General features: G+C 41.1%; 2 protein-coding genes across 4 annotated transcripts; both read left to right on the top strand.

Moving 5' to 3' along the window:
• Window positions 1-3,168: 3,168 nt before the first annotated feature.
• On the top strand, window positions 3,169-7,378 carry LOC307079191 (toll-like receptor 9). The gene is made up of 3 exons (XM_079741328.1): window positions 3,169-3,300; window positions 3,785-6,739; window positions 6,863-7,378. Exons 1-3 carry the CDS (start codon window positions 3,247-3,249, stop codon window positions 7,067-7,069), a joined length of 3,216 nt encoding a protein of 1,071 aa, XP_079597454.1. The 5' UTR covers window positions 3,169-3,246; the 3' UTR covers window positions 7,070-7,378.
• A 5,076-nt stretch (window positions 7,379-12,454) lies between these two features.
• Window positions 12,455-18,321, top strand: LOC307079192 (toll-like receptor 9). 3 transcript variants are annotated; one of them, XM_079741330.1, is made up of 3 exons: window positions 12,455-12,559; window positions 14,054-16,975; window positions 17,126-18,321. In XM_079741330.1, the coding sequence occupies exons 1-3, from the start codon at window positions 12,557-12,559 to the stop codon at window positions 17,330-17,332; spliced, it is 3,132 nt and encodes a 1,043-aa protein (XP_079597456.1). In that variant the 5' UTR covers window positions 12,455-12,556; the 3' UTR covers window positions 17,333-18,321. The 3 variants fall into 3 exon arrangements, with proteins under 3 accessions (XP_079597456.1, XP_079597455.1, XP_079597457.1); XM_079741329.1 differs by having other exon boundaries at window positions 14,054-17,002; XM_079741331.1 differs by lacking the exon at window positions 12,455-12,559 and having other exon boundaries at window positions 12,579-17,002.
• The last annotated feature ends 3,588 nt before the right edge of the window (window positions 18,322-21,909 follow it).

Here is a 21,909-nt window from a genome sequence, read left to right as displayed (position 1 = left end):
AAGCTAAGCATGGTCGGGCCTGGTTAGTACTTCAATGGAGACCGCCTGGGAATACCAGGTGCTGTAAGTGGTGTCGGGTGGTGGCCTATTGGTGGCACTCTTCCCTCTGGCCTTAACATCAATCCCGATACCCCAGTGCAGTGACGGGGACACTGTGCTGTGGAAGGCGCCGTCCTTCGGGGGAGACGTAAAACCAAGGTCCTGACTCACTGAGGTCATAAAAGATCCCAGGGCACTTATCGCAAAGATTAGGGGTTTCCCCGGTGTCCTGGCCCAACCAGGCTCATTCAATCTGGCCCCCTAATCATCCTCCTGTATAATTGGCAGACTCATTAATTCCCTCACTCTCCACCTCAAGCTGGTGTGTGGTGAGGGTTCTGGCGCAGATTGGCTGCCGTGCATCACCCAAGTGGGTGCTACATACTGGTGGTGGTTAGTGAGGTCCCCCCTTCACTGTAAAGCGTCTTTGAGTGTCTAGAAAGCGCTATATAAATTCAATCCATTATTATTATTATATGGCTACATGTTGTAAATTAACTTTTTACTCAACAAATAGTCATGTACATATGGCAACAACCAATCCCCCCGGCCCGAGCCATCGTCATTATACCATTAACTGACGACAAATATACTTAACAAATTAATTAGGCATACTTGTTGGATTCAAAGCATTTTGAGAAATTCAGAGATTTTTCTTAACGTGACTTGCAGCATAGATAGCCTACATAATTTTCACAGTAGCCTCTCTTTAGGTGATATGAGATATGGCTTTCACTATTCCAATCTTGATCCATCGCTTAATTCATTGCTTCATATACAATGATGGATAAAGGATTGGCAGCTCGGGTATGATTGACAAGTACATTTGACCATTCTCTCAGTTGCATCCCATTCAGCGACAGCGTACTGCACCATATCCTCTTAGATTAGAGGGATTAGGAATTGGATTTGCATCCACTCTTCAGCCTGGACCACTAAATTTGACTATATTGGTTATTTATGTTTGAATAAGTATATTTAACCATTGTTATTATTTCGTTTTTGGTTTTGTTTAGTCAATAGGGAGGAGAGCTTCTGCCTATTACTTTGTGCCAATGCAACATTCCTGTGTACATTACACCTACATCACAGATTTATCCAATTTATAATTATAAAAACAATAACAATAACTACAATAACTTTAGTAATTTACTTTAATTAAGTTCAATTATAAATTATCTTTCCGATTATTAGTGTTGCCAGTGGGGGGAAACTGCAGAGCAGATGTCCTGTCCATTGGTCTGAAGGGATTGCCATCCCAGAGCTATCTTAAATAGGCCTATACCCTCCCAGTCATATGGCAACAACTGGCAACGATCACAAGATCAAGGCCACATCCTTACATTTTGTTGATTCAGTAACAGAGAACCACGTCAATGTATATACTGTATATGTATATAAATATATATATATAAATATATATATATATATATATATATATATATATATATAAATATATACATATATATAGAGAGAGAGAGAGAGAGAGAGAGAGAGAGAGAGAGAGTCTCAAAGTTGATTGAACATGCTTGAAATGGTCAGAACACAAGTTCAAATAGCCTACGCTAAATGTAATTATCACCATGTCCTTGGTTCGCATTTACTGCAATGTGATGTGCTCCAGAAATAAATGCTTTTCAGAATGCTGAGATGTTTTGCACCCCTAGTGCATCGTCATAATTTGAAGGGGTGGGTGGGCATCGCGATTCTCTCTGGAACGATTCCGTCCTGATGCAGATAAATTAATAAAAAAAAATATATATATATATACATATATATTTTATTTGTTTGCCTGCTGCAACATTCTGTTTGCCAGAGAGGGATAATTTTAGCAATTTTAAAATTATTCAATTTATCTTCAGTGTGTATTGGCCAATCTGATTTGTCTTGACACGATTGCGATTCAGCCGACGCATAGCATGCCGCAAACTCACAGCCAGACACAAGAACTCCTTCTAATTCAAGAGCAGCCTTTTCTTTAATGACATAGAAAAGAAAGATTAGAAAGAAAATAAAACTGAAACCTATTTTTTACATACTTCCATATTGTGTTTTAATACAAGCTGCATTGATTATTGCATTGTTCATAGAAAGTCATAATTGTGACAATCTTTCTCTCTAATAAAATATTAGATAAGTTAATTCATTTGTTGATGTCTTTAATGATCATCACAAAAGTAGGAAGTGATTACCAAACTCTGAGTAGCAAACTGAGATGTATATATATTTTTTTAAATCACGCATGGAAATGTACATAGAAAAAATTGTTGCATCGAGATGCATCGATAATCGCTTTAGAATCGAATCGTTGACCTCATAATCGGAATCTAATCTAATCGTGAGGTGCCAAGAGATTCCCACCACTAATTATTTGTTCAAGTTACTTTGCCCTCATCCATGCAGTTATCAGGGTGGTAGAAAGTGATGACTCTTAAGGCCTTCTGTTGTCATTACATGTTTGAGCCATATAGCTACATCCACGCCTTTAGCAGATGCTCGGGCGGTTTTCCTCTCAAACGAGTTCACTTTCTTTTGAGCGGTAATATCCACACCCACTAATACATTGTACTACTTTGAGAAACGATGCGTCCGACAGAGCTGTTAAGATTTTTTGTAACTGGGAGCACTTTAAACTAAGTTATAGCCTGTTAGCCTTCTATCTAATAATAGTAACCAATTGGCTTCATGGCTGATATCATCAATTAGTTTGAATGAAAGTGTTAATAATAATCTGGTCTATTTAATAATGCTGCGAGCACATGCTATCACTTCACATAGCCAGTCGGCACATGACAAAACTCAGACAATGCTGGATTTTAACATGTTTAAGTGTATAACTATTCAAATATACAAAATATATATAAAATATATAAATATATAATAAACATAAAAGTCTGAATGAGCATCGCTATACTTCTCTGCACACCTGCGCTTCTGCAAGTACTGTGTGTGTGTGTGTGTGTGTGTGTGTGTGTGTGTGTGTGTGTGTGTGTGTGTGTGTGTGTGTGTGTGTTCGGGTGTGTGTGACTTGGAAAACCATGTCCAAGCTAGTTACTGCTGATCCTTTGTGTGGGTGACTTCATTGTAAATACATGCAGGTGTACGGTGGAAAGAGGATAGAGATAAGAGCACCTGGTGATTGTCAGGAACAGAAACTATTATTGGGGATATTACCAACGTATTCTGTTTCATTTCTTCAGAGCTTTTATGCCCATCAAACGGCTGTGTCTCCGACCAATGATCAGTCAAGTAGGAATCATGGTAGGTAATTTCTGATATTTCTAAAATGTTTTCACTGTTGATTTATTTCATAGTAACACATTTTATTATGCCAAGCTCACAATATAAGACTATTGACCAGATTCAGCAAGGTGAGCTGCTCTGTGATGGGATTTTATTAAAATGTAAGTCTTTTAGTGTAAGTTTGGCAAGTTAGGACGATGTTAAAAAAGAAAGAATGGTATTGTTTTCTAGGAATATTATTATTACATACTATGTTCCTGGAATGTATTCAAATCTTTAGGATTGCAGGGCATGATGTTAATTATATTATGAAACACGTTTACCATGCAATTGCCATGCTTTACACACTTTTAAGGAACGTGGATTATTAAATGGGCATACCAGATTGCTCTACTCTTATAACTTACTTATACAATACAAAACTCCCAGTCAATAATACATATTTGGAGCATCTGATGGAAAAGTCAAATTATAACAAATTTCCCATTTTCCCTCTTTTTAGGATATATTTCAAAAAGTTGTTCTTCTGTTACTGAGCCAACTTCCCTTATTGGGAGGTAGAACCCCACCGTTTTTTCCATGTGACAATAATGAAAACGGTACTGAGGTATACTGCATTCACAGGCCACTAAAGGACATCCCAATTTTTACTTCACTAAATGTAACGTTGCTCGACCTAAGTCACACCAAGATACGGGAAGTGAAACAGCATGTTTTCACTGGCATCCCAAATCTTCTCACTCTGAAAATGAGTTGGAACTGTGCCCCTAAAACAGTGAGAACTAGGATTTCCCTCTCCTGTCATGTCAATATACAGTATGATGCCTTCAGGAGTCTGCACAACCTCACTTATCTACATCTGGAAGGAAACAGCCTTACCACGTTACCGTGGTTACCTGAAAGCATTAAGGTCCTGGATCTCGAGAGTAACTCCATTTTCAACATCATCATCCCTTTTGGAACTCCACATCTAGAGCAGCTCCTCCTCACAATGAACTGTTATAATGAAAACCCTTGTTACCAGCCATTTTACATCCATGAGGATGTTTACAAGGAGCTATCACATCTAAAAAATCTAACCCTGGGAAACAACAATATGACATCAATACCACTAGGATTGCCAGCTTCTCTTACGAGTTTGGACTTGAAGCAGAATACAATAACAGAGATTCCAGAAGGGGCATTTGCCATGCTCCCAAACCTAGAGAATTTAAATCTGGGATGGAATTGTCAGCGTTGTGACCATGCAGCCCGCCCTTGTTTCCCTTGCCCTAACAATGCCCCCCTACAGCTCCACCCAAACTCCTTTAATGCGATTAATAGCTCCCTTGTTTATCTGAGCTTGAGCGGAAACTCTTTGAACAATATTCCAGAAGGTCTTTTTCTCCCTTTGACAAATTTGAAAAGGTTGGATCTCTCCAGTAACTACCTGGCCCACACCATCCGCAATGGTACCTTCTTTACAGAGCTAAGACAGTTAACGTGGATCAGCCTCACCTTTAACTTTCAACCATTGAAGACATTTCATGACCTGATCCTTTCACCACACCTGGGCAATGTCTCAAATCTAAAAACCCTACTTCTCTGCGGGAACTTTTTCAGCACAGTTCCTGAAAAAAGCCTTTTGGTTCTGTCAAGACTTCAAAAACTAAAGACGCTGGAGATGCGCGTGAATTTTCTCTTCTATTACAATATGAGTACTCTGGGAATGTTGCCCTCCCTCACCAGATTAGACCTCTCCCAGAACATACTGAGTTATCTCCCTTGCAATGTGTCATCTGGGTACTCTTTAGAACAAGGCTGTCAGGATCCAAAGGTTTTCAAATATTTTCCTGACTCACTAATGCTACCAGTATCAGCACATAGGTATGATACTGAGAGTGAAAGTGACACGTGTAGAACACCTAACAATATCGTATTGGAAATGGGTAATTTCAACCAGAAATTCTGCCGAAATAACTTGACAATTGATCTTTCTCAAAATAATGTTATTTTCCTTCATGAAGATGTTTTCGAGGGTATGGAAAATGTTGTGTGTTTAAACCTGTCTTACAATTACGCAAGTCAGGCATTAAAAGGAAGACTTTTCATTCACTTGAAAAGCTTAGCTTACCTAGATATGTCGTACAATAGAATTAACCTATATCATATAGAGGCATTCATCGAGTTGAATAAGACTCTGAAAGTGCTAGACCTCAGTCACAATGAGTATCACTTTCGGATGACGGGAATTGGTCATCATTTAGGGTTCATTCAAAGTCTCACTAATCTGGAAGTCTTAAATCTGGCAAATAATGGGATTGGGATACAAATAGACCCAAGACTGAGCAGCAACTCTGTGGAGTATATGTACTTTTCAGGGAATCGCCTTAATATTATGTGGGGGGAGGGGGAGGGCCAGATCTACATTCATTTCTTCCAGGACCTCAGGAAATTAATCTACTTGGACATCTCTCATAACCATCTATATTCAGTCGAACAACAAATTCTCTGTAATCTACCAGTGAGCCTACAGGCCCTCAGCATCAGCAATAATCACCTATATTATTTTTCATGGCCGAACCTCACATGTCTTGGAAATCTTAGCTATCTCAATCTCAGTGTAAATCATCTTTCATTTTTGCCTGACAGTGTTACAGAGTTTCCACCAGATTTGCAACTCTTGGACCTCAGTAGCAACAAGATTACCCATCTTCCTGATCAATTCTTAAGTCAAGCCAAAGCTTTGCAGTGTCTCTATCTCAATACCAACCGTCTCGTAGTGTTGAACCTTCAGTCACTCCCACCTCTGCTGACAAATGGCACTTATTTTCAATTGCTTACCCTGCATGACAACCCTTTCAGCTGTGACTGTTACAACTCTGGATTGGAGGTATTTCTGAGGACCAGCAACACACGTATTTCTCAGCTGACCACTGCTGTTCAATGTGAATTCCCAGAGTCCCTGCAGGGTCAAAGTGTACTGACTGTCGACCTGCGTTCCTGTCAGGAGATCTATGGTGGCTTGGCCTTCCTCTTAAGTACACTCTTCACATGTGCATTTATTGCTCTGCCACTGTTAAGACATCTGTATGGCTGGGATGTGTGGTACTGCCTACAGATCCTATGGGCAGGATGTAAGGGCTACCTGCATCCTTCTGCCAGTTGCTCGCCAAAACACTATGATGCTTTCGTGGTGTTTGACACAAACAACCAGGCTGTAAGAGACTGGGTTTACAATGAGTTGGTTATCCATTTGGAGAGCTCAGGCTACAGAAGATTCTCTCTCTGTTTAGAGGAGAGGGACTGGATTCCTGGGCTATCCTGCATTGAAAACCTCCACAATGCTGTCCATAGCAGCGAGAAGACAGTGTTTGTGCTGTCCAACGGAACAATAAATGAAGCTGGTGAGGCAACGGTCAACGGTGTGATACGACAGACCTTTTTCATGGTTCAGCAGAGGCTTCTTGATGAGAAGGTATACAATGAAATAAATGTTTATGAAATGCTTAAACTTATCTGTTTACATTCATTAGCATTCCTATCATTATTATATCGTGGCAAGTTGTTATAAATCTCTCTCTGATGTCATCTCAATAAGGTGGATGTAGCCGTTCTCATACTGCTGGACAAGATGTTTCCCAAGCTGAAGTACCTCCAACTAAGGACGAAGTTATGCAGGAAGTCAGTGATGTCCTGGCCTAGAAACCCACAGGCCCAACCCCTATTCTGGAACCAAATGAGGACAGCACTGTCATCAGACAATCTTAAATTATATGACAACAACATTAGTGAGGGTTTCATATAAATTCCACTCGTTATACAAAGTTACAAGGTCTCTCCTGTCTCTCTGAAAATGTGTGTAAATAGGCCAAATAACTTTTCATCGAGCCGCTGTTCAATAATTGATGTGAACCTTGTGAGATGTTAAAAATAGCAAAAGTAAAAGTTGTATACCATTTACATAATCCTTTTTTTCTATTGTCTCTAGTTTAACAAACCAACATCTACTGTTTCTCAAAAATGTGATGAAATGTGTGTATGTAGAGGCTTTCAATGTAGAACACAGCCTTTTAATAATTTGTGTTCAATTTGAAATTAGGGTTCCTGTTCCTGTTCATGTAGCGTTTTAATGTATAAAAACATAACTACTGTTCGACAATGTACTGGCTATGCTGCCATTTAGATGAATCAAACCATCATGAAACTAATGATATGTATTCAATCAAACTATTTTAAACTTGACATGCATTTGTCTGCTGATCTAGAGAAGGGATTAAAGCCTACTGCTGTACTAATTTTGGAATATGACATCACTCAAGAATATGGCTTCATGTTTTGGGGACCTTTTCAGTTAAGATACAGTTTATTTGTGTTTTAAGATGTATGAATACTGTGGATTGTATGCAGACATCTTTACTGTTTGCTTGTAGATATGGCAATGACTAACCATGATTGTAACAAAAGAAATAGTAACTTTTTGACTTTCAAATTAATTTAAACATACTGGGGTATTTCCCTATCCTTTATTTCCCCTGCATTTTATTTTGGTAGCTTTTTGTTAAACAATCATTTAACTCAAATCTGTATCTGCTGCTCTTGTGAGTTTGTTATTGAATAGACATGAATAGATTTTGTGGAAAAAGTGTTAAAGGTCCCATGGCATGAAAATTTCACTTTATGAGGTTTTTTAACATTAATATGAGTTCCCCTAGCCTTCCTATGGTCCCTCAATGGATAGAAGTGGTGCTATGTGTAAAACGAGCAGAGAGAAAGGCAGAGCAGGTATCCTGCTCTGCCTTTGAAAAATGAAAGTTAAGACGCTCTGATTACCTCTCCTTTAACTGCCTTGCCCGCCCAGAGAATTTGGCCTGCCAATGAGACAATGCGATATGACAGTGCGAGCGCCACATGTGTGTGCGTGTGTATACACGCACTGTAACGTGAGTAACTGTAAGGTATTTCCACAACAAGACTCGTAGTGGGGGTTAACTAAGCCATGGTGGAGAAGGAATTGGAGGAAAGGAACATTGGCTTTGACTCCCTGTAAGTACATGAACCGCGACATGGAAGAGAAAGGGACTGTTGACCGTGACCGTCTCCCGCCGGAGGCCCGCTTCGCTGCCGAGGCACCACCGCCTCGGCGCTTCCCGCTGCCAGCTGCCCGCTGCCGAGGCACCACTGCCTCGGTGCTGCCCGCTGCCTGCTGCCCGCTGCCCGCTGAAGAGGCACCACCGCCGCGAGGCACCACCGCCGCGAGGCACCACCGCCGCAAAGCACCTCTCCGGGCTCCGGCGGCCGGGCTCCGGCAGGAGACAAGTAGCGATCAGGTACAGAGGCACCGCTGCCAGCTGCCCACTGCACCACGGCTGCGAGAGACCACCACTACGAGGCACCATGGCGAGGCTGCGGCGTTCGTGCCTCGGTGCTGCCCACTGCCCGCTTCCGAGGCAGTGGTGCCTCGGCATGGGGCAGCTGGTCTCCGGTGGGAGACAATCGTGGTCAACAATCACGGGCAACAACAAGCTGTGTGCGCCTCCGGATGATATTTTGAATCCGAGCCATTAAGATACATCCACTGTAAACACTAACGCATGGTACCGTGGCCGCAAACTGCTCCGGGCCACACCCCCACCCTCCACCTTGACCCGCCTCTAAAAAACGGCATGTTTAAGGAAAGCTCATTGTTGGACTGGCTCTTAGTGGCTGTATTTCTGCATCAAGGCTGAATTTCTTGAACGTCTTCAAATACTGTATTAAGGGCCCAATAACACCTATATATAAGCATCCATAAAGTAGCATACCATGGGACCTTTAATATTTAATACCAAAACCCACTCAGGCGGTCCTCATTCGGTGATTGCGGCTGTGTGGCTTACATTTATATTTAGGAAATTTCCCAGACGCTTTTAACCAAAGAGTCTTACAATGTACTAACTTAGAAAATACATTTGTCAGAACAAAGAGGAACTACAATATATCGCTGTCGGTACAGTAAAGATGTTCATAAAGCACTTACAATTGCTACGTTAACCCATTCCCCGTATACAACAAAGATAGCTAGGATAAGACGCTACATAATGCTAAGAATTATTTTTAAGTGCCAGGACGTACAACATACAATAAGTGCTCACGTTAAGTGCCAGGACTTACAACATACAATAAGTGTGTAAGAGGGGTGTTTTTAGGAGAGTAAGGGGGCGGTGGGGGGTAAGGGAGGAGGCTATCCAGAGTCCAGGTGAACTCTGAACAAGTGAGTCTTGAGTCTCTTGCGGAAGCTTGTGAGCGACTCTGTGGTCCTGACATCGGCAGGGAGCTCGTTCCACTATTGCGGTGCCAAAAACACAGAAGAGTTGTGACTTTGTTGTTCAACTTTATGCTGTGATTAAGGTACCAGGTATCAAGTTGAGATATGTGAGCGGAGCAGTTGAGCTGGGGTGTGTGCCTGACCAACACTTGGAGGGAGGCAGGTGCAGTTCAATCAACCGCCTTGTAGGCCAGTACCATCGTCTTGAATCTGATGCAAGCTACTACAATGAAGGTCACGGAAAAGGGGGGTCACATGGGAGAATTTAGGTAAGTTGAACACCACACGGCTTCTCTCCTTGTCTGTACTATGTAGGATGGGTTTAACTGTATTAAAAATAATAACAATAATCTATCTGTATATTTATATATTATGCATATGTGTATTTGTATAAAATCCAAAACTATTAATAATAGCCTTCATCGTGAAATTAGATAATGCACCGATTGCAATACTAAGTAGTATAATAAAGCGTAACAGTGTGATCCAGAAGTGAAAATCCCATTCATAATCTGTATAAAGGTTTTGAATATTAAGCTTAATGCTACCATCCAAGGTATACTTACCATGAGCCAGAATATTGTGAAACTTTGGTTTATGCTCCTGTAGCAGCAACAAGTTGAAGAAAAGTTTGAAGGAAAACATGTTTTAATCGAGATGCTATTCAGAAGCTCTACACTACTCACAATTCTAAAGTGTAATATGACGTCTGATTGGTGGAGCTCGCTGCCAACGTTAACCATACACGCGAAAGTCAAATCGTCGATTTCTGCTACCTCTTGACTCTACGATTGTTTACGGCAGAGCAACAATGAATTCCCTTTCTGACATGGTCTGTTTTTTTTAGAGATTTTAGAGGAGTGCCCAAAGGGGTGAAAATCACTGCAAATGTGGCCATGTACCAGGGGCGGTTCTTTAGAGGAGGCAACGGAGGCAACGCCTCCTCGTGATTAAAAATAATAATAATAATAATAATAATAATAATAATAATAATAAATAATAATACGTGATGATGAAAATATTATTAAATTCTTCTTCTTTTTTCAAAATGATCTATATGCAATTTGTGTTTATTACTGAATAATTACATGAAAATGTTGAAATGTTAAAAAATATTGCCAAGTGCCTTTGCAAGGCAGGAGGCTGGCCGACGTTACCCTGAGTATGTTAAGTCCGGGGCTAGCCACTGAAGGGAGGCAAAGAGGCCAAAACTCACTTTTGCCGCCTTTGAGAATAAAAAATAACCAATTACAATTCAGTTTCACTGTTGCGAGGTAAATCATCCATACCATGTTAAACATAGGAAGGGCGGGCAGCCACATCATCTCCTTGCAACCAACCACAAATCAGCTATTTCTTTCTATAACATTCTAAGCAAATGAGCCTTCGGTTGCCGCCTTGTGCCAGAAGGCTCATTTGCATTACATTTAAGCAGCACGCACCATGAATGAACTTCACTTTATGAAGTTGAACTTTGTCTGCACGTTTGATTAAAAGTTTAGAAGCATTGCGCTCTGCTGACACACTGTTAAGTGTCAAATTTTTAGTTTTGTGATCCTCTGTAATGCGCCTCCAGATGACGCGTCACGCGAGTATGTTTTTTTTAAAAGTTGTGTAGGCCTACACTTTAGAAAAGACATGCATGTGCGGGTGCACTGCGCGTGTTCATGAATGCGCGTTCATGTTTGCCTCCTTGGTGAGCTCAGCCAGTAACCACTACTGCCATGTACTGGAGTGTAGTGTTTCATGTTTGCCTCCCTGGTGAGCTCAGCCAGGAACCACTACTGCCATGTACTGGAGTGTAGTGTTTCATGTTTGCCTCCCTGGTGAGCTCAGCCAGGAACCACTACTGCCATGTACTGGAGTGTAGTGTTTGTGAGAGCCAGCTCTTTGTTTCTGTGAAAGCGAAGAAAAAAGGGTTGTGGTGAGTTTTGCAGGCTGGCTAGTTGGGTAGCTTACATGCTGTTATCATGCTCAGGTGAATATTAAAAAAAATACAATTATATGTTTAGCTACCAATTTAATGATGATTGCAAAGAATACTAAGGGAAAGTTTGAAAGCTGTGGCTAAATTGAGTAAACTGTAGTTAAAAATAAACTGTAAAAAAAGGTAATCGATTCGATTAAATGGGGAAAAATATGAAATGTTGCCGGGAAGATGGCTAACTTGAGCTTATTTAGGTGTTTGAAAGGTGAGTGAAGAGTATTAACACAATGATATGTAATGTGAAATCTATAAACTGATGCATTGATGGACACCCGAGAGGTGATTGCAGTCAGATAACTAAGTCTAAAGCGTACATCAAAGCAGTTGGCAGCAGTTCCTTTAAACCTTACCTACAGCTATGTAGATAAATGTCTGTTTATGATTTTAACCTTCATACATATCTTTGAATTTAATATAATGTAGGATACATGAACAGGTACTATTTTCTCTTAAAAATCTCTCTCCATTGTGTATAACAGCCACTTTGCTGACATCTAATAAAATGGAACTGGGCCGATTTTGGAGAGAAAAAGGAAGGTAGTGACGTCCTGGTGCATCTAATTTTACTTTAACTGAATACAATAACTGGCTTTTCTTTCTAAATAAGAAAGAAACATTTTTCTGATAAATCAATCTTTAATAAACTATCTGTGATAATAAAGTGTAATGCTCTCTTAATTTCTCTATATTGTCTTAATTCTTAACAATGTCCTTTGGTTAACGCATCCCCAGTTTTCATATAATGCTTTGAATAAACAAATGTTCTCTTGAATAATACATTTTTCGTAATAATCATTAATATGCTGTAGTCAATGTAATGTGTGGGAATCTTGGTCACGTGACCAAACCATTCATTTTCACTTCTGCAGAGCTGTCATGGCACAACAGTTGCGTCTGCGCTTAAACATCAGTCTGGTTGAGATAATGGTCATTTTTCACTTCTGTAGAGCTGTCATGACTAACAGTTGCGTCTCCGCTTAAACATCAGTCCGATTGAGATAATGGTAGGTCGTTCATGATATTTCATACTATGTTTCCACAATTGATCTTTCAAATTGTAATAGGCCAAGCTAACACTATAGGAATTTTGACTCGATTCTGATGTAGACTACTTTTAGACAAATATAATAGAATATATCTCAAATTGAGTGGAGAAGAAGCATTCACACATTCACACTAAAATTTAACGCAATTAGTTTTTATTTGATTTCAACTAGAGTAATTGAAGGTGCTAAATGTATTAATAGAATGCTATTGCCTATTAAACAATAAGATATAAATCTGCAATCTATGAAACAAGATATCAAAAAATAAGTAAGGGTGTGTTTATTCACATTGGCTGAAATTAAATTGTCAACACCTAGTTTAATCTGTAAAATTTGTGAAATCAGAAACAAATCCTGGTTCCAAAGGTCCTCTAATCGGAAATGATACAAGACATGATTATTTCAGATTCAATCAGTCTGGACATCGTCAAAGGAGCCCAGGATCATTTAAAACCGTTATACATTTGCTGTGTTTTTATATTGATGGCTCTGACTCGGGCTAGATTGAAAATTGAAAGTATACATATTAGTACTCTAGAAATATTGCGGAGAATTCGTCATACCTATACAACCAACCATGTGTGGAGTGTACAACGCAGGGATTAAATATAGAATGTCATTTGAAAGTGAGCTCTTAATAAAAAAAATAAAATTGTGGTGTGAGTTTGGCATATGAATATGAAAGCATTTTATTGTTTCTAGGAATATTATTATAATCCAATAATATGTTAATGTTAAGGATTAGAGGACATGATTTATACAATGAGTTAGACACTGTATCTCGTCTACTACCTAGGCCAGCCGTTTGAACATGCAATAGCTAGATATATATTGCAGATACCTGTGATTAAATTCATCCTGGTAATAAAGGAAAATTTCAGGTTACCAAAATCCTATCAACAATTTATATTTCAGATATCATACACGTCATCCTTCCTTGGAAAAATTATCACTGTCATTGTCACTTTGGACGTTCATGTTTATTGGGCTTTCAATATCAAATATCCACAATTGCCGAGATATTTTCCATTTCATTGTTATGTTTTTGGCTATCCAGAATTGCATTAAATAACCGTCAACAGATATCAACAATACATTTGTGGAGATCTAAAATTGCATTGTTTCTCGCCAACTTTTATTGTTGATATCTGAAATTGCATTTGTTCTAGCTATACTACCAATTCATTCTTTGCTCACAATGTATATTTTGATAATCAAAATTGCATTATAGATATCTGAAACTTTTTTTGTTTTTTAATATCTGAAATAACAATTGGGGTGGGCTTCGATGAAATGTTAAAACCGCCGGCCATACGTGCCATCTGTTTACACTCTTTTTTGCCATCTGTTTCCACCCTGTTAACTTACTCATACAATGCAAAACCGCCATTCAAGATTACAGTAACTGATGAAAAAGTAAATTTATAACTTTTTTCCCATTTTACTTTTCAGGGTATCTTTCAAAAAGTGGTTATTCTATTACTGGGCCAACTCCCTTTATTGAGAGGAAGAATCCCTCTGTTTTTTCCATGTGACAACAATGAAAACGGTACTGAGGTATACTGCACTCACAGGCCGCTCAATGACATCCCTGTTTTAACTTCAATGAATGTAACGTTTCTCGACCTAAGTCACACCAAGATATGGGAAGTGGGACAGCATCCATTCTCTGGCATTCCAAATCTTATCACTCTGAAAATGAAGTGGAATTGTGATCCCAATAGCATTCGAAACATACACAGCCTCTCTTGTGGAGTCAGAATACACAAGGATGCCTTCAGGAGTCTCTACAACCTCACATATCTATATCTGGCAGGAAACAGCCTTACCATGCTACCCTGGTTACCGGAAAGCATTAAGGTCCTGGATCTTGAGAGAAACTGCATTTTCAACATCATCATCCCTTTTGGAACTCCACATCTAGAGCAGCTCTTCCTCACAATGAACTGTTATTATGAAAACCCTTGTTACCAGTCATTTTACATCCATGAGGATGTTTACAAGGAGCTATCACATCTAAAAAATCTAACCCTCGGATACAACAATTTGACATCAATACCACTAGGATTGCCAGCTTCACTTATGACACTGGACTTGAAAGAGAATACAATAACTGAGATTCCAGAAGGGGCATTTGCCAATTTCCCTATCCTGGAGGAACTAAATCTGTCATGGAATTGTCAGCGTTGTGACCACGCAGCCCGCCCTTGTTTTCCTTGCCCTAACCATGCCTCCCTACAGCTTCACCCTAACTCATTCAATATTAAAAACAGCTCCATTCGTATTCTGAGCTTGAGGGGAAACTCTTTGAACAGTATTCCAGAAGGTATTTTTCTCCCTTTGATACATTTAAGGAGGTTGGATCTCTCTGACAACTACCTGGCCCACACCATTCGTAATGGTACCTTCTTTAGAGAGCTAAAGCAGTTAACATGGATCAGCCTCATCTATAACTTTCAGCCAAATAAGACATTCCCTGAGCTGATCCTTTCAGAACATCTGGGAAATGTCTCAAATCTAGAAACCCTTCTGTTGAGCGGGAACTTTTTCCACACTGTTTCAGAACAAAGCCTTGTGGTTCTATCCAGACTGAAACAACTTAAGATGCTGGAGATGCGCATGAATTTCATCAGTTATTTCAACATGACCACTGTGGGAATGTTAACTTCTCTCAACAAATTAGTCCTCTCCCAGAACACACTGAGTTATAACCCTTGCAATGTCTCATCTGGGTACTCTTTAGATCAAGGCTCACGAGATCCAAAGTTTTTCAAATGCTTTTCTGATTTATCCATGCCACCAGTAACAGCACACATGTATCAAACTGTGACTGAAAGTGACATGTGTATAACTAACGATTCAATATTTGGAATGTGGTATTTCAAACAGAAATTTTGCGGCAATAAATTGACAATTGATCTTTCTCAAAATAATCTTATTTTCCTTCATGAAGATGTTTTCGATGGTATGGAAAATGTTGTGTGTTTAAACCTTTCTTACAATTACGCAAGCCAGGCTTTAAAAGGTAGACTTTTCAGTCGCCTGCAAAGCTTAGTTTACTTAGATATGTCATTCAATAGAATTGACCTATATTATAGAGAGGCATTCAGTGAGTTGAACAGGACTTTGAAGGTACTGGACCTCAGTCATAATGAGTATCACTTTCGTATGAATGGAATGGGTCATCATCTTGGGTTCATTGACAGACTCACTAATCTGGAAGTTTTGAATCTTGCAAATAATGGCATGGGAATACGAATAGATCCGAGGCTGAGGAGCAACTCTGTGAAGTATATGTACTTTTCTGGGAATCACCTAGATATTATGTGGGGTAAAGAGGGCCAGACCTACATTCATTTTTTCCAGGACCTCAAGAATTTAATCTACTTGGACATCTCTCAGAACATGCTACGTTCATTCGAACAACAGATCCTCTATAATCTACCAGTGAGCATTCAAGCCCTCAGCCTTAGCAATAATTACCTTTTATATTTTCCATGGCAGAAAATCACATTTCTTAGTAATCTAATGCATCTAAATCTCAGTGGAAATCACCTTTCATTTCTGCCTAACAGTGTTACAAAGTTTCCGACACATTTTTCCCTGTTGGACCTCAGTGGCAACAAGATTACCCATCTTCCCGATAAATTCTTTAGTCTAGCCAACGTTTTGCAGTGTCTCTATCTCAATAGCAATGCTCTCAAAGTGTTGAACGTTCAGTCATTCCCACACCAACTGAAAAATGGCACTTCTCGCCAGTTGCTTACTCTACATAACAACCCTTTCAGCTGTGACTGTCACAACTCCGGATTGGATGAATTCCTGCGGACCAGCAACACACGTATTCTTTACCTGACCACTGCTGTTCTATGTGGATTCCCAGAGTCCCTGCAGGGTCAAAGTGTGCTGACCATCGACCAGCGTTCCTGTCAGGAGATCAATGGTGGCTTGGGCTTCCTCCTAAGTACACTCTTCACATGTGCATTTATTGCTCTGCCGCTGTTAAGACATCTGTATGGCTGGGATGTGTGGTACTGCCTACAGATCCTATGGGCAGGATGTAAGGGCTACCTGCATCCTTCTGCCAGTTGCTCGCCAAAACACTATGATGCTTTTGTGGTGTTTGACACAAACAACCAGGCCGTGAGAGACTGGGTTTACAATGAGTTGGTTATCCGTTTGGAGAGCTCAGGCTACAGAAGATTCTCTCTCTGTTTAGAGGAGAGGGACTGGATTCCTGGGCTTTCCTGCATTGAAAACCTCCACCATGCTGTCCATAGCAGCGAGAAGACAGTGTTTGTGCTGTCCAACGGCACAAGAAAATGCGTTGGTGAAGCAACAGTCAACGGTGTGATACGGCAGACTTTTTTCATGGTACAGCAGAGACTTCTCGATGAGAAGGTATACAATAAAATAAATGTTTACAAAATGCTTAAAGTTATTTGTTTAAATTCATTAGCATTCCTATCATCATTATACTGCGGCAAGTTGTTATAAATCTCTCTTTGATGTAATCTCAACAAGGTGGACGTAGCCGTTCTCATACTGCTGGACAAGATGTTTCCCAAGCTGAAGTACCTGCAACTAAGGACGAGGTTGTGCAGGAAGTCAGTGATGTCCTGGCCTAGAAACCCACAGGCTCAACCCCTATTCTGGAACCAAATGAGGACAGCACTGTCGTCAAACAATCTTACATTATATGACGACTACATTAGTGAGGGTTTCATATAAATTCCACTCGTTATACAAAGTAACAAAGTCTCTACTGTCTTTCTGAAAATGTGTGTAAATAGGCCGAATTTCTTTTCATTGAAGACCACCGCTGTTCAACAATTGATGTGAACCTTGTGAGATGTTAAAGATAGCATTAGTAAAAGTTGTATATCATTTACATTATCCTTTTTTTAAGTTTCAGTTGTCTCTAGTTTAACAAACCATCATCTACTGTTTCTCAAAAATGTGATGAAATATGTGTATGTAGAGGTTGAATAACTTTTCAATGTAGAACACAGCCTTTTAATAATTTGTGTTCAATTTGAAATTAGGGTTCCTGTTCCTGTTCATGTGTATCCATGTTCATGTAGCGTTTCAATGTAAGAGCACATACCTGCTGTTGGACGATGTACTGGCTATGCTGCCATTTAGATTAATCAAACCATCATGAAACTCATGATACGTATTAAATGAAACTATTTTAAACTTGACATGCATTTGTCTGGTGATCTAGAGAAGGGATGTAAGCCTACTGCTGTACTCCTTTTGAAATATGACATCACTCAAGAATATTGCTGCCTGTTTTAGGGACCTTTTCAGTTAAGACAAAGTTTATTTGTGTCTAAAGATGTATGCATACTGTGGATTGTATGCATACATCTTTGCTGTATGCTTGTAGATATGGCAATGAGTAACCATGATTGTAACTTTCAATGATTGTAACTAACAAAATAGTAACTTTGTGACTTTCGAATTCATGTAAACATACTAAGGTATTTCCCTGTCCTTTATTTCCTCTGCATTTTATTTTGGTAACTTTTTGTTAAACTGTAGTGAGCGTAACATATAATAATTCACCTATGTTGTTAAGTGTTGCTCTATACACTGTTGTAGGCATATCGTTTACTGTCTTGGTTGTTCAGGGATCGCTGTCTCTTTAAATGTTAGAAAGGTCTCATGACGTAGAGCCCCATGCAGGATTGGTTTTACTTGCAGCGCGTTTTCACTTCCTGGTTTGGTCTAACGAAATAAACGAGTCACGCATTCGTGTGCTCAACTCGAGAAATTGTCTTTTTCTATTTAATGCAATTTCCACACTGGTGACCCCGACATTAGTCTGCTGGACGTATCCAGAGACACAACACGACCATGACCGCGAACGCCGTTACTCTCAAACCCACCGAATTCTTGGAATCGTTGGCGTCGGCATGGTTCGCCCAGACCGAAGCGTAGTTTGCGCGTATCACCGCGGATACGACTAAGTACTACTACATTGTGTCAGCTCTCGGAAATTCAGCAATATCCAGAGTGGAGCCTCCTCCTAAGAGCCTCCTTGAAAATTCAAGGGAGAAGTATACAGCACTCAAAGCCCACCTGTTGAAGACGTTTGAACTGTCGGACGCTGAGAGAGCCAGCAGGCTTTTCTCACTTCAAGGACTCGGTGACAGCAAACCGTCTGAGCTCATGGACCGTATGCTGGATCTCATGGGTGAGCACAAACCCGACTTTCTTTTCGTTCAGCTTTTCCGAGAGACGCCGAGATCGTTTACTGACCTGTGGCATGTGCCACCGCGAGCACTGACATACCATGTCATATGCCGTTCAGGAACGGTAACTACTGGCATATGCCATTCAGGAACGGCAACTGCCGTTCAGGTGGAACGGTAACTGCGGTAACTTCCCAACAATGGTATATGACACCAGCACACCCCGCCTCCTCCGTATAATTTCAAGACAAGTATTGCCGTAAGTGTAAAGCTATATATATTTGGTCTTTATTGACACTATATCACAACATAACGCTGTAAATAAAGGGATGTATACGTTTCTCTTGTCAGGATATGTGCGATCTGTTTGTTGTTGCTTTTGAAATGACAGATGCTTTTGAAAACAGCCGGACTTGCTCCGGTGACGGTAGTTAGCCTAGCCACCTAAACAGGTCTGACTAATCGATAACAGAGATTTATAGCTATAGTCTATGACTACAGAGGCTGGTCCCTATATCTACCATGGGGTGGCACTGTAGCCTATGGCTAGACAATCCATTTTTCCACTCGTGTTTTATCAAGGTTTCCTAGTAGCGTAGCCTATATAGCCTACTGTATGACTTCTTCAGCTCATAGCTATTCAATAGGCCAAATATTAAGTTTTGCATTTGTTCTTATTGGTGTTTAACCAAAAATTTTAAGTAGGCCTACAGGTTCCTATCATTTAACACTGATCCAGTGTCATAAACCTTTCTATACCGACATGATCCAGTGGTATCATGGCATATAGGCCAACCGTTTTTCCGCTGGCATGCCAATTATGTTAATCGGAAGTTCCATTTCCTACTGGAACCACCGTTTTTCTGCTGGCATGCCACTCATGTAAAATGGTATTACCAGTTTATACTGGCACCTACCGTTTTTCCGCTGGCATGCCACTCATGTAAAATTGTATTACCAGTTTATACTGGCACCTACCGTTTTTCCACTGGCATGCCACTCATGTAAAATGGTAATTACCAGTTTATACTGGCACCTACCGTTTTTCCACTGGCATGCCACTCATGTAAAATGGTAAGTACTAGGGATGTGCATTTCTGGCAAAAATACTATTCAATATTCGCTGAGAAGTATTAGAATAATATTCGAAAATCTGTCAATCAAGAACCCCCCACGCACGCACGCACCTCGGATACACGCACACACAATGACACAGGGAGAGGCTTGTTGATTTGTATGAAATCAATCAAAATTATTAAAACATCGCTATTTATTTTACTGAGCCTGCATGACGGTGAACTAGACAAGTCTTTAGCATATGGCCAAATAAATTGACACTGTTTTTTTTACAATTTATTTGTTACCAGCATTCGTAGTGTTGATCAGCTGAGAAATAGTCAGCCAAAGACGTTGACGTCGCGTAGCAACCGAGGACTCTGAGGGATTATCAGTCTACGTAACTCCCCGCTCTACGCGCATGTCATGCAGAAAGAGATGAGAGCGACAAGAGCCGCAATCATGTCTTGTTGTGCGGTTGGTTGCACAAACCGTTTTAATAAGACTAACAAAACGCAGAAGTTTTACAGGATACCATCAACTCGCACCCCATTTAAGGCAAACAGGAGACATCTTTGGTTACAAGCTATCAGAAGAAGCGATTGGAACGAGCAGATGATTAAAGGCTAGGCTTACTACCGTCACCGGAGCAAGTCCAGCTGTTTTCAAAAGCATCTGCAATTTCAAAAGCAACAAACAGATCGCACACATCCTAACAGAATGGACAAGAGAAACGTATAAATCCCTTTATTTATGGCGTTATGTCGTGACATAGTGTCAATAAAGACCAAATATATATAGCTTTACATTTACGGCAATACTTGTCTTGAAATTATACGGAGGAGGCGGGGCGTGCTAGTTTCATATACCATTGTTGAGAACGGCAGTTACTGTTCCTGAACGGCATATGCCGTTCCACCTGAACGGCATATGCCGTTCCACCTGAACGGCAGTTGCCGTTCCACCTGAACGGCAGTTACCGTTCCTGAACGGCATATGCCATGGTATGTCAGTGGTCGCGGTGGCACATGCCACAGGCCAATAAACGATCTCGGCGCTACTGGCTTTTCCTGCGTCAGCTGCCTTCCCAATTGAGAGCTGCATTAGCCAACACCACGATCACTGACTAGGCTGGCTGAAGAGGCTGATACATTTTTCCTGGCGGGTCAAGGGCACTGTGTGGCCGCGCTTTTCCCGCGCACATCGCTCCTGTGACACTGGAGACTCCACGCTCATCGCTGCCACCACTTCTTGTTGGCAGCAGTCTTCTGACCCCCAGCAGACTTCAGGCCTGCAGCATTCTTCAGGCATGTGTTTTTACCATGCAATGTTTGGACCAAAGGCTCTTAAATGCCGTCCGCCATGCAGTTTCGGCGGGTTGGGAAACGCCAGGGCCGGCGCTCGGTAGTGGCCATGAGCGTCGGCTGCTTTTCATCCGTGACAGCATCTCCAGACGGCGATTCCTGTGCGACACGGGAGCACAGAGGAGCGTCCTGCCTGCATCCCATTTGGAAATGGTGACCGACGGCCACGGCCCCCCTATGGAAGCTGCTAATGGTAGCCCCATCCGTACCTATGGAACAAGGTACATTAAGTCGTGTTTCGGAGGGCACCGGTTTGGCTGGGATTTTGTTACAGCAAAGGTCTCCGTTCCCCTCCGCGACGCCGATTTTTTGTGTGCGCATGGACTGTTGGTGGATGTGAAGAAACGCTGTTTAATTGACGCCGTCCCGTTTTGTTCCTATGCGTGCACGCTCAGCGGGGCTGACTCGATACGACTGTCTAGCATGCTCTCCTCCTCCGTCTGGTTGCCTGTTTCCCAGCCCTCACTCAGCCCACTTTTTCTGCGTCTGCCGTGAAGCATGGTGTGGAGCACCATCTCGGCACTGCTGGTCCACCCGTCTACGCCCGTGCTCGGCGCCTCGACCCGACCAAGCTTGCCGTTGCAAAGGCTGAGTTTGCAAACATGGAACGCCTGGGTATAGTCTGCCGGTCCGACAGCCCGTGGGCTTCACCCCTCCACATCGTCCCCCAGCCCGGCGGCGGCTGGCG

This window comes from Pollachius pollachius, assembly GCF_949987615.1.
Source record: "Pollachius pollachius genome assembly, chromosome: 8".
NCBI classification, from domain to species: domain Eukaryota; kingdom Metazoa; phylum Chordata; class Actinopteri; order Gadiformes; family Gadidae; genus Pollachius; species Pollachius pollachius.
The sequence above is the reverse complement of the archived record's forward strand: the minus strand, read 5'-3'. Positions and strand labels throughout refer to the sequence as shown.